This window comes from Mastigoproctus giganteus, chromosome 7 (assembly GCF_048544385.1).
Source record: "Mastigoproctus giganteus isolate SK-2022 chromosome 7, ASM4854438v1, whole genome shotgun sequence".
NCBI classification, from domain to species: domain Eukaryota; kingdom Metazoa; phylum Arthropoda; class Arachnida; order Uropygi; family Thelyphonidae; genus Mastigoproctus; species Mastigoproctus giganteus.
In genome coordinates, this window is record NC_143581.1 from 28,707,160 (window position 1) to 28,721,370 (window position 14,211).

The window sequence follows — 14,211 nt, forward strand, 5'->3', positions numbered from 1 at the left end:
TGTGATCAAATTTCTGTTTGCATGCTGTGAAGAAATAGATACAGGAGTGTCGATATGTGTAGAAATTTTGTTTTAATATCAAAAATTGTATTCTATGCAATACTGTGTTTTGTTTCAACCACAATTGCTGGGCGAATTTTTTTTTTCATTTTTAACCATCCAATTTTCAGTAAAGACGATTGGACAAATTTATTAGAAGGGCAAAGTAAATAGCTAACTAACTAAATCTTGACTGACATTACAGTTAAGCATGATGGTATCATGAAATGTTACTACTACAAAAATGAATTAACTGTTTATAATAAAGCACAACAAATAATTATTCCTCAATAAAACTTAAAATTGCCATATGTGTATGTGGTTGTGAGAGAGAGAGAGATTTAGCCTGCTTTCTGAAAATGGAGTTGGCTTATACCAAACTTTAATGTTCACAATCTGAACCAAACCAAACTTAGAGTATATATGAATGGGTTTCTAGGATATCATCACTGAGGTGTTTGTCTTTCAATACATCATCCAGAAACAAGATGATGATGATTGAAATTATAAGCACCTCCCAAAGGTTCCCCAAGTATGGGACAAGCCTCTGTGAGAAGATAAACTTGGGTTTGGGGTAGTTGAGTATATCTTGGTTTCACAAAGCATCTTTTTTTTTTTTTAAACAAAAAAAGGACAGCCATCCCATTAATGCAGGTATGAAGCATATTTTACTTCAGTCTTTGAGATTTAAATATACTGAAGTATATATTAATTTATAAAAATCTATATACTCATGGATAAATTTTATGTCAAATCTGTTTTTATTTGCACTTGTTCAAGAAGTGGGGATGGGGTAAGAATTTTATGAAATATTTTACGAGAGATGCAAGGTATAAAAGTTTGGCAACCTATGGTTTAGTCCAATTAAAATCATATTTCCAGCTTGACAGAGGAATCTAGAGTATCCTGATGAGGAGGATTTCTTTTTGATCTGCCATCTTGAAACAAGAATAAAACAGGTTTCATAATTATATGTACTGAAAAAAGTAGAGTAAAGGTTGAATCTTGACTGCTTAGTTAACTATCAGCAGTAACTGAAAATATTGCAGTGTTTTCCCTTTTGAAATGAAGTACTGTACTGCAATATCAATATAACCATCATAACAGTAAGGCAACTTAATCTGAAGATATTATTTCAATGCTATCCCACTGAATAATGCATTCATTCATACTTTTTGTTTGCTTTTTAACCAGAGGGTTTACCTGATCAAAAAAGGGTGGATTCAGACTTTTTTTTTTTTTAAGTCAGAGAAGCAATATAACAATGATTATACAGTATATGTAATTGAAAACTAAGCTCAAATTTAGCTTGAATTTATCTTCACTTTTTACCATTTATATCATATACATACAACTTAATATCACAAAACAGTATTTTTTCCAGTATACTCAGGCACTGGTGGAGGTATCCTGATTACCTCCCGAATCTGCAACTGCATATAACTGCCTCAAATAACATAAGACTCAAAATTTTTTAATAGAATTTATGACAGTCAGTTCAACTGGTACAGTGGATGATGGTGGATAATTTTTCAATGTGGAGGATAAATTTTTAATATTTCTTAATGATTCCATGCAAGGCCAACTCTATGTTGGTGCAGAAGGAGCACAGTACTTGGATGCCATGCTTTAGTCAACCTCATACTCACAATGAAAAAATAGACCCCAAGTTTAAGTTATTACGTACAAGCATTAAACATACAAGAAAGCTCTGTCTGTGAGGCATTTTCATATAAATTATGATTATATATAATTATCTGGTTTCAAGATTAACACACATTCTGATATATATTAAAATAATTCTATTTTACCTTGTTTTGAAAATCAAATTTTTAAATTGACAGTCAATCTAATGACCAAATATTCTATTCTTTTTATAAAGAATATTAATTGCTGGCTACACACAGTTATTCTGCATAATAACTAATGTGCAACAGCTGTGGCTTCATGCAGCTATTATGCATCAGGTCCTATAACACTAATCAGCCCAGATTATCTCTTTTTGGAATAACTCAAGCTTTGCACAATTTCGATATTTCTTTTCATAAGGAATATTGAAATTTATTTCAGAAATTCAATGAAGTCTGCAATGTTTATCATGTAGTACCCATGCAACATCCTTTGTTTACGCTAATTTCATTTCAATACAGGGAAAAGTTGGCTACAACTTCTCCCCATTGCAATGAAATTACAATACATCTTACTCAGACTTTCATTTATATAAAAAAAAAAAGGTTTATATATAAAAGTTTATATATATCTATTATTTTATGTACTGTAATTATAAGTTATCTTCTTACTCATAATTAACATACTCATTAACTGAGAAAAAAGAATAATATTAGTAATGAACTCTACAAATCTACACAACCGTTAACTTTCCATATATGCTTACCTTTGGAATAATAATAATAATAATAATATATGCTAATATGTATTAAAATCATTTAACTAATGAAATGCATTTTAGGTAAGAATTTTAGGTAAGGAAAAAATTCATAATCAGGTTCTGATGAGACAAATTAAGGATAGCGATAATGAAATTTCTAATTAGATGCAAAAAGCATTCAATGGAAAAACGAAATGATTAAATTGAAAAATATAATTTAAGCAATAGAAATTATATAATTCAATATCTATTTTGATAATATTTTCTAACTTTTTTTGTTTGTAACTAAAATTTATATCATTATCAAACATTTAGCACAGAAACAGAATATTAGATATAACAGAACATCCACTATAAAGTGGTGTATGATACTCAGAAAATAACACTGAGTTATTGAGAATCAGAAATAACTCAGATTTAAATGCAATGTAAATTGAACTTTTATTAGACTGTGCATTTAAAAAGTATACACACATGTATAATGGGAGAATATTTAAAATATAAAAACAAAATTATATGGACAGTTATGCATTATCCATTTTAACCTAGTTTACAGTAAGTGTTGCAGATGTTAGCTAAAATTAGTCTGTATGCTCTCTATAAAGATTACAAGCTTTTCTTTCCCAGTCACTTCACATATTCCACATGCCTATCTATTCCACTGCCAAGTTGAGTTAGCTAAGAGTAAATATGTTTCCCACATGAGCGAGTAAGCAGTGAAAGAGGTTAACCAGATTATCTTAGTCTGTAGCTGCATGTTTATTTACATAAGATTAATGTCAAAGATTATAATACTTAAGGCAAAATGCACTCTAATACACATGTATAGTCCATTAGTTTCATAAAAATAACTAAATATTTTATTACTAATTCAATATTAAATCTTACCCATTTTCCAACACTGTTCTGCATATAACTTCTTGAACTCCAGGATTTCTGGCCTTCTCTACAGTTAATTTTTGAAGATTCCACGATGCCACCCTGAGAGCTGGACGACTATTTCTGGAATAGTTAAAAGTTCTTTCTAATATTGGCCTTGAGCACTGTTTTGACAGAAGTTCATAGAAGTCTTTGTTATTCACACCATTAGTTCGAACTTTTCCATTGCAATGAGAAGATGGCACAGATTTTGTTCTTCGATGATTTGATTTCTTAAAGGAATTAGACCTTATCCTATTATTTGGTGTGGAATCATTATCTAAATTGCATGGATCTAAAGTAAGATAAAGTTGTACTGGGGCAAGTTTTTGTGGGGTTAAGCCTTTAACTTTGAACAATTCATCAACTGATTTAAAAGGTCCTTTCTTTTCACGATAATGAACTATATTTGCTGCCATTTCTTGTTTCATTCCTCTTATACTCATTAAATCGAAAACATTTGCAGTGTTTATGTTTACTAGTCTTAAAGGAGATGAGCGTGGAGGACGAGGGCCATTTTCAATATTTGGTAAAGACTCCATAGACTGACTAAGTGATGATGAGTAACTACCACCACGTTTTTTATTATTAACACATATTTCTGACCGAAACTGTTCAAGTTTAGAAGCGCCAACTCCGGATACTAATGCTAAGTCTTCCACTTTTCGGAAGCCACCTATAGCCTGGCGATATTCTACAATGTTATGAGCAATGAGACGATTCACTCCACGAAGAGTCATTAGTTCCTCTTCTGTTGCACTGTTTACATTGAGTAGATCCCATCTCAAGGTAGAATCTAAGATATGAAATGTGGCACTTAAATTACCATTTTTTGATTTGTAGAATCGCCTTCCAGATTCTTCCCGAAATGAAGATGCTCGACGGTGTGGAACACTGATACACTGGCCCATAATGACGATTAGTAATCATAAATTTATGAGAACTGGAACCTCCAAGTCAATCCATAGATCAACTTCCAAGTAACAGTACATAACAGAGGAATGATATTTCTGTAAAAATAAAAATAATAATAATTACCAATTAGCTATGGCAGACAAATATATATCAAAAAAGCAAAATTTCATACATCTCAGATAAGTGGTCGATATGCCTATGTCACTCACTGTTCCAATGTTCACAGTAGCCCTAACAGTTTTATTATCACATCAACACAGCACCCAGTTTACACGAAAATTTTGTGCCATTCATAAACAGAGGGCCTGCAGGGTGGGTTTCTGTTGTGGTGCAGATATAAACACGTGGTTTCCTCAAATAAAAACATACTGTTTTTTCTCTTCTGCACTTGAAAAATGCACCACTTTCTGTTTTTCCTAAAGCAGTGCTTCTGATAGACACAAACAACACCCCAATGAAACCAATATATTTCTCTTCACTGTGATGCTGTTTAGTATTAGCCATATAGTGCAAAGAAGCCACTGGCTTTTGTTGCACTGGGAAAAAAAAAAAAAAAAAAAAAAATCTTCAAACTGGCAGCCTCAACTACTTGCAGGGGCAACCTGTTCCAGTAATCAACAACTCACTGGCTAAAAGAAAACTTCCTATAATCTAGTATGAACCTCTTCCCCTGTAATTTGAATTCTGAAATTCTCTGAAATTCCCTAGTTCTGAAATTCTTTATAACAGTGAACATTCTGTCTTCATTCATTTTACTAAACCCTCTCAGAGCCTTATAAACGTCAATCAGGTTCCCTCTAAAGTGCTTGGTTGCCAAGCTCTGTAGCCCACATAATTGGAGTCTTTCCTCATATAGTTACCCTTTTTCCAAAATCACCATGCAAGTTGTCCATCTTTGGACCCCTTAAAGAAACAATGCCTTTTTTTCAAATGAGGTCTCTACACTTGGACACAGTATTCCCAATGCAATATTACAACTGTCTTATATAAATTTCACATTTGCTTTCCTTTCACATGATAAATAGTCATTATTAATGTTTGAAGTTAAAAGCCACTTTGTAATGACTCTTATATAAATAGCATAATTAGAGGTAGAACGGCTAGTGATTTGAATGTATTAAAAATATTCAATTCTATTATAGTACTACATGCTGCTGTATTACGTAGTACTTTTTATTTTCTTATACTCTACTTATTTACATGAAGCCTTTTTAATGGTTGTCTAAGAAATGGTAAAATTTCTTAAAAATTTAATTCAATGACAAATAATTGTGAACTACCCTCAGTAATGAATCACTGAACTCAAACAGCAGATATGAAGCCAAAAATCATTTGTTTGGTGAAATGAGAATTCTATTTGTGCAAATAAGGACAATAAAAATGACTGTCTAAATCAATTCATTGTCTAAAAATCTTTGTGAGTGACTAAGAAACTAATGATTTAGTTCTGACTGCCCAGCCAACTTCTTACATATACAAATAAACAAAACACTGCTAATCAGCTAAGAAGATGGGCTGTTCAAATTAATGCAGAGATAACTTATATGTAATACTCCAGTGCTGTTATGTTTGTAAAATTCAACTTTAAGTCCTGACATAAAATAGCAGGCACAAAACCAAATATTTCTTGTTTGCTAGATGGTATTCTGTTAAAATATTCTGTATACATTATGCAGATGGATATGAATATTATATTTATCTGCATAATGCATACAGAATATTCAAAAATCCTTACCACTCTTAATAAACTAAAATTTAATTAATAAGGTAATTTATATAATGAACAAAAAAAATCTCACGCTAACTGACCATAAAAATAGAAATTAAAAATAACGAGACATTTCCAGCAAACCAAGAAAATGTCAAATGACTTTTTTTTGGTTAACTATAAAATGATTTTGTAGTTAACCAAGCCCCATTAACTACAAAATGATTTTATAGTTAACGTTGTTTGACACTAAACCTCTGAAACCAGAAGCATCTGTTTTCTTTCTATTGTTTGAAGTTTGTAATATTGCTGTACATGTCAAAAGTAATAATATATTTTCTGAACACACTACAATTACACAAATAAACATACTGTGGTTGAAAAAATACTAAGACAAATAATTATATACGTGTGGGGGAGGGGGAGAGAATATAGATTAAGGTTAAATGCAAAGAATTGAACAGAACAAAACTGAAAAAATAAAAAATTCACAGTAAGCAAACATTATAGAAAATAGAAAGAAAAGTAGCCAAGTAGTCAAACACAAGAGTGCAGTAGCAGACACATTGAGTGGAGTATTCTTTAAGCCCACATGACTGCTGAATAAGGTTGGTGATTTTATTCACTATCAATATGATTAATTGTAAACTGCTCTGACCTAGTGGTCATGATGAACTACAAACAGAACTTTTTTTTTATCTTCATCATAATGTATTTTGGAGCAGACCAATGCATCTAACAGAAAACTAAAAATAAATGAAGCATAAACACAGCCCAACTGAACTCTGTATTCCATAATAAGCTCTTTAAATTATATTTCAGTACACATATGTATTGTATATACATTTATAGACTAAATAATTTAAATAAATTAACAAAATGAAATTATATTACACCATATTTTACAAGTAGTAGATAGCATTATTTATTACACTTAATATAAATTGCAAATAAAAGTTGTAATTAGAAATTTTGGGAAAATAATTTTCCCGAAATTTCTAATTACAACTTTCCTTTTTTTTACTGCACAACAAATGTGATGTACTGATGTTAAAGCCAATGTGCTTCTATTTTAAATTGTTTTAACTAACTCAGATATATGATAAATAAATCCTCTATGCCATAACATTCCTCATTAAAACAGTTCATAACTCTCTGCCACTTATACATTACTGACCTTGAGTGGCATGTACATCATCACCTCACAACATACTTTTCCAAGGCAAATTAAATTCCTGTTTTTGTCTAGGTGGCACTGAATGGCTAGCATATATCCTCATCTAACACAACACAGTATATTATAGAAAGGAAAGCATATTTAATGTCAAGACCCAAATTTATTAGCATCAAACATCATTAATGCTTTCCAAAATCTATATAGTAACTTCTGGAAAACTTTATAACACAAAACTCTATATACTATAAAATAAGAAATATTCTGAATACATTTTATATTTAACACAAATATAATTGTAATTCTTGAGTTGTAGTGTGGATAACTGTAGGATAAAGTTAAAACCTGTCTATCCTTATGGACAGATTTTAAGGGTAGTCAGTCTATCCTTAAGGAATCAGATTACATTATCACCATAAACCAAAATAATTAAATAAAATATCTATTTATTGTAAATAAAAGATACATAGGAGTACTTTAATCTTGCATGCCCTGAACAGTAGGCAGCTGGGGGCTCACCTTCTAGAATTACATCAATGTTTAAATTCCAACACACAGAACAATCATACATTTGATTAAGAATTAAGGAAGGTTACAAAACATAACACAATAACAACATTATACAAGAAGAGAAACTACTACAAAATTACTTAATCCTTGACAACAAATTAAATTTCCTAGACCATATTAAAAATGTACGTACTTCCTGTTTGAAAAAGTTAAATATACTCAGAACTTTATCAGCAATAACATGGGGTGCAGATCGCACCTCCCTACTTCAGTTATACAGGGCATTAATCCAATCCTGTCTCGATTATGGTGCTCCTGTCTATGATTCTGCCAGAGCAAGTGCTTTGCGCTGGCTTGAACCAGTTCAGCACAGTGCCTTGATTTTGTTTGTTTGTTATTTGGTTTTTAAGAGCATTAGCAACTAAGGCCATATTGCTCCAGGGGTATGTGGTGGTCATTCCCTGACCTTTCCACATTCTCCATTTTTGGTGGTCACGGGCTCGAACCCTGGTCTAATCAAGATGTATGTGTGCTACACATGCTCCTGCCCACCTGACTATGGAGGCACCGCACAGTGCCTTGAGGATTGCACTTGGGCTTTCAGAACATCACCAGCACATAGCCTCTATACGTTGATGCTCATGAACTCCCTTTAACTCTACGTAGGAAAACACTGCTATTGAAGTATGCTGTCAAAATACAAAGTTGTGCCTCGCATCCAATTCAGACATACCTATTCAGACACCATTAGAAAACCTCTACAGAATTAAGCCTAGTATAGTAAAACCAGCTGGTCTTTGCCTTCTTGAGCTGATGCAGGTTTGGAATGTTTCCATTCATCCTGTACAAGAGGTAGTAACATGCGCTCCACCACCATGGACTCTTACTCCTCTACCCACCTGTGACACTTACCTTTGCCAGTGGGGAAAAAATGTTTTTCAAGCATCAAATGTGAAACAACTTCATGCAAGTCACACTCACAGATATTTTGATTTTTCTCCAATTTATACAGATGGCTCTAAATCTAACTCAAACGTTGGAGCAGCAGCAGTGTTCCTAAATACCACTATTTCAGCATCCCTTCCACCTGAATTCAGCATCTTCTCAGCAGAATTATATGCAATTAAACTAGCCTTAGAAAATCTATGTTCTGACTGCTCATTAAAATTTGTCATTTACACTGACTCCCTCAGCTCAATTATGGCATTATCTAACTCCTCAGATAAAGTTCACCCTTTTTTGAATGAAATTAGAAGATTATTACTGCAGATTGAAGAGCGCCACCAACTGATCACCTTCTGCTGGATTCCGGCACATTCTGGAATTTCTGGTAATGAACTGGCCGATAAAGCTGCAAAAAATCCAACTACCTTAGATTTAACCAATATCCCTGTTCCAGCATCAGACTATCCACAAATCATTCATGGTGCATGCCTAACAAAATGAACAGCACTCTGGCACTCTCAAACAAACAACAAACTTTAAATTTAAACAGAATCATAGAATTTGGCATTCCAGTGTCCATTCATCAAGACGAGAAGAAGTACTTCTTTCAAGAGCAAGAATGGGCCATACACATTTGACTCACCTTTATTTACTCACAGGAGATGATCACCACAGTGTCCACATTATTCTCTAAATTTGACCGTGAAACACATTCTCATTGAATTTTGGATAAACAAGACAGAAATACAACCCTGCTATCTTTGGTTAACCTTCGTAAACCAATAACTCTAGAGAATGTCATTGGTGACAATGCAAATATTCCTGAATTTTTTTAACTTTCTGAAGAAAATTGGAGTTTTTAGTCATTTCTGATTTCAGCCTTTTCCGACGTGACAAGAAATTCTCATATATTATTACAATAAAGGAATAGGCACATTATAGCCATAAAACCCCCACCACAACAACAGCTACAAAAGTAGCAAAAAAGTATACATAAAAGGGAATCAGTAGGACAAAGATGGGACTCTGAAAAAGCCAAAAAATAAAGTTAAGTTCTATTCAAAATGAAATTGATAATTCCTTTTCGGAAGTCTCACATAGCATATTAAAGTCAACCTTTATTTATTTATTAATGCCAAAGAGGAGTCAGGAAACAATCCTATCTATAAACTTAATTTGATTTTTATGTAGAACTCATTTCGATTTTTCCTAGTGTTTTTGGAGGGGTATGTCAGACCATTAGTGATTAGACAGAATGGAACTGCCATTCCTAAAGATAAAGTTTTGGAAGTTTTATAAGCCATATATAAGGTCCATTACAGTACCAAAGGTAGAAGTCAGGAGGGTATGTAGCAAAAAATAAATAAATAAATAAATAAATAAAATAAGGGAGAACAGTAGATATGCCTTCATATCCTCAAATACATGTGATCTCAAAGTCTACACAGAAAGATAAATTTATCTTCTAAAAATTCAAAAGAGCTCAAATTTAAATGTTACACTCCAGTTTTGCATTATATACTAAAAAATCTAGTATTTTTTTCCCCCAAATTATACTTTTTTTAAAATTGTTTTTGGTTATTAGTATTAGTGGTGGCAAATGAGGCAAGGAAGTAAGCATATACAGTAAAGCATCAGCCCAAAAGGGAGAGGAAAAAAAAAAAAAAAAAAAGAACACTTCCCACATCACCTGTTCATCCACTTTAATAATTAGCCTAGTTATTCCTTAAATTTATTCAAAATACCCACTTCCATAATGCCAGATGGAAATTTGTTCCAACAATCAGCTACCTGCTGGCTGAAAGCAAATTTCCACATACCTATCCTGCAACCATCCTTCGTAAATTTTAATTTATGTCACCCCCCCCTCATATAACCCCCAGGGGCTCACATCTGATGAGTATGGGCTTGGCACACCCAGGGTCCTGAGCTGGATATCATCATTTTTCTTTTTCTTGGTGATTCCCTTCTACTTCTCTCTCTCTCTCTCTCTCTCTCAGGGTAACTGGGGAAATTTTTTTTTTTGGCTGGTGAAGCATAAGCGTCGGGCTTCCTTGCACCATATAGTTAATAATAATGTTGTCTGAGCAAGGATGTCATTGACATTTAACTTACTCAATCCATTCAAAGCATTAAATACTTATATTTCAACAGTTACTTTTTTTTAACTATTTAGGCTATTTGATTCATTACTATTTCTTCAAATTTTAATAGGTCTCTAATATTTCAAATTATTTTTCAAAAATAGCCCTACATAAAAATAAAATATCTTTTCAAAGTGCCCATGAGGAATACACAAGGTTTAGGGCTCGTTAGACAAGCCATGGTGTGACAAACTTAACAGCTAACGTATGGTCTGATGACAGGATTCAGAATGGGGCCTGAAACATCACCACCGTAACAAAATTTAGTGTAAATTTATTAAGTGTCTTAAGCACTTAATTTAACGCTATATCATTCACGTGGCAAAAGAGTGATTCATCACAAAATTAATTAGTATTAGTCATATAGTACAATGAGGCCACAGGCATTTGCTTCACTGGCCAAAAAAAAAAAAAAAAAAAAGTAGATAAGAAAATACATATTATGCACTTCCCTCCTTGTAGGTACCATCCAGTTGACCTTTGAATTCCTTCAAACTGTCAGCCTCAACTACCTGAGAAGGCAATTTGTTACAATCATCAACAACTCGCTGGCCAAAAAGAAAACTTCCTACAATCTAGTCTAAATCTGTTCCCCTGCAATTTGAATTTATGGTCCCCTAGTGCTGGAATTCTTTATAACAGTGAAAATTCTGCCTTCATTCATTTTACTAACCCCTCTAAGGTGCCCTGGTTGTCAAATAATTGAAGTCTTTCCTCATATGGTCATCCTTCTGCCGATCTCACTATTCGAGTTGCCCATCTTTGGATCCTTATAAGTTCAATGTCTTTTTTTCAGAAGGAAGTCTCCATACTTGGACAGTATTTCAAATGCAGTCTTACAATTGCCTTGTACAGTGGAATTATGGCCTCTCCCTACTCTCACAAAAGGTTTGATAAATCCTCAATAGGACAACATGGGCTTTTGTGGCTGTCTGTTCACACTGCTCAGAAAACTTCATGTCTGCCTATATTGTAACTCCCAGATACCATGCTTCTTTTACTGTTTGTAATCAACCCCACCAAATGTATAATTTATTTTGGGGTTGCTATTTCCAGTGCATTTTGCTGCATTAAAATATAACTGTCTTTTCTGACCATTCTTGAAGTCTGTTCAAGTCATCATAAAGGAGCCCTGCTTGGCATTTATCATTAAAGACTCTCGCAATCTTTATGAAGTCTGCAAATTTTGATATCACGCCCTTTATCCCTTCGTCAATGTCATTATATGAATAATCTACTATGGATAATTACCACAAAGCTTCATTCCTTAACTATATTAGATACAGTAACAGAAAAATAAGCCTGGAAAGACTAGTTAAAATTCTATTTTGAATTAAAAGAAAAATCATGTGGATTAGAATAAGAAAGATGAAAAGAGCATTTTTTTGAGTCAATAAACAAAAAGTTCTTGCATTGGTAGGAAGAAAGATAGTCATTTATCTAAAAAAAAAAAAAGACAATCTAATAAAATGCTGAGGAAGGTTAATGTTAATCAAAAATTTTAAATAGCAAAATAGGCATGAAATTTAACTGAGTACAAAGTCTGCAGTTCAAAATTCCTAATTCATTGAATGCACTCAAGTTTGTTGTTGGTTTTTAGGCACATTAGCAAGGTCATATTGCATTATTGTGTATTATATCTATGAACACACATTACATACATTGTGTAATGTGTGTTCACAAGCCAATTTTCATATTGTGCAGGCTGGAAAACCTGGAATAACTCATTGGGAGAAAATTCTTCCTCTACCTGAGATCAGCTAACTACAGCCCGAACTGAAGAGGCCTTTAGAAATTCCTCCAGTCTGTAATGGGACTCAAACCTAGATCTTTCCAAATGAGTAACAAGTGGCAAAACCACTATACTGTCACAAAGGGACTGAGTCTTATATAGAGCTCCGACAGTTCATGATAAACAATACCAAGCAGAGAAACAGTGGTTCATCAGTAAAAACTGCAACTATGTTGTTAGCAACATTCAAGATCAACATGGGCATATCAGGCTTATCAAACTTAGTAAAAGAGATCATTCCAATTATTTGCCAGAATGAAAACAAGCATACATTAATTACTTTGCTTGTTATAATGCCATATACATAATAACTTGGTGTCAGCAACCTGAAGAGATCGCTGGAGAGCTGATTATCCAAAGGTACATAAACACTAAACTTATAAATATTTATAAAGAAGCAAAAAAGTAACCATAAATAACTAGTGCTAAAGTGTCTCCAAGGCATACATGGTGGAGGAAGAAGACACCCAGAGAATGTCATCACATACAGTAACCTTGTTTTTATCTTAAAATCTTCAGCCATGCACAGAGTGGCCTATTTACATTACAAGTTTTCCTGTGCATTTATCATAATGTTAATATATCAAATAACACAGAATCATATTTCACAAAAAACAATTTCTTTAAATATTTTAAGAACTAGGCACTACCAAACCTCATATTTTGTGTCAGCAACCTGAACTATTTATTCTTAATAAATAGCAACATTTGTATGGCCACAATTCTTGAATTAACAAAAGACAAAAATGTTTAAAATTATTTTAATCCTGTTTAAGAATTTGGGAATAATACAAACAATGAAAGAAACAAACTAGTAAATCCATTGACAGATACATAACAATTTGATAACTACATAACTTGAAAACTAATGTGATCAGAAGTTAAACATAACTTGGAAACTACCTAGTATATGTGACAGCTACAACCATAAAACTGGACTAGCTTTTAGTCACATTCTAAATTGGATTTAGAATGTGACTATATAAAACACAAGGACAATATCTCTCTCTCATGTGCACATATAAATGTAATGTTGACTTATTTCATCAGTTATTTGATTATATACATCTAACATTTTTGACACAAAAAAAATGTGAATCATGATATCATAGTCAATCAACATTAACAGTCAATTACCATTTGATATATTTAAATTTAATAACTTAGTAATGAGAAATATACAAAAATAATGAAAGAAAATACATTATAGGCAATGAATTATTTACAGAGAAATAAAAATGAGTTCTACATTAATGTGCACCTTGTTTATTGATGAATATTATTAACTAATAATATTCTATGATGTTGAAAAAAAATAACCAACTATTGTGGCATTTCATGCATTTCACATTTCAATGCTTATTGGTAGAAAATCCCCTTACCTCTACTGTAAGGTATGTTTATGGGTTGGAATCTGAAATATCTGCAGAAAATGAGAAAGACATACCCATGCTGCATTTCACCACTGTGCACAGAAATATTCTGCAAATATGAAAATTAGATAAATGTCATGTATAGGCTTCTTGTTGTGAGTAATTCCAAAGGAGGACCAACAATCCTAGTAGAAATGGGATGGGATGTAAGAGGTATTAACTACTAGACCTGGTATCTCAATAGTTTACACAATGCAGCGAATATAGAAAATAAAAAATGACAATGTACAGAAACACATATCAC

The 14,211-nt window shown here is 32.7% G+C and overlaps 1 protein-coding gene across 2 annotated transcripts in view; it reads right to left on the reverse strand.

Moving 5' to 3' along the window:
- Nucleotides 1-14,211, reverse strand: part of LOC150082765 (endonuclease/exonuclease/phosphatase family domain-containing protein 1-like) — a 97,602-nt gene that overhangs the window by 69,649 nt on the left and 13,742 nt on the right. The window contains exons 2-3 of one of the 2 annotated variants that reach the window (XM_090377587.1): nucleotides 13,917-14,092; nucleotides 3,317-4,356 (exon numbers count right to left, since the gene is read on the reverse strand). In XM_090377587.1, the coding sequence (XP_090233713.1) occupies nucleotides 3,317-4,257 (941 nt within the window). In that variant the 5' untranslated portion in view covers nucleotides 4,258-4,356; nucleotides 13,917-14,092. The remainder of the gene's footprint in view (nucleotides 1-3,316; nucleotides 4,357-13,916; nucleotides 14,093-14,211) is intronic. The other variant, XM_090377586.1, reaches the window with a different exon arrangement.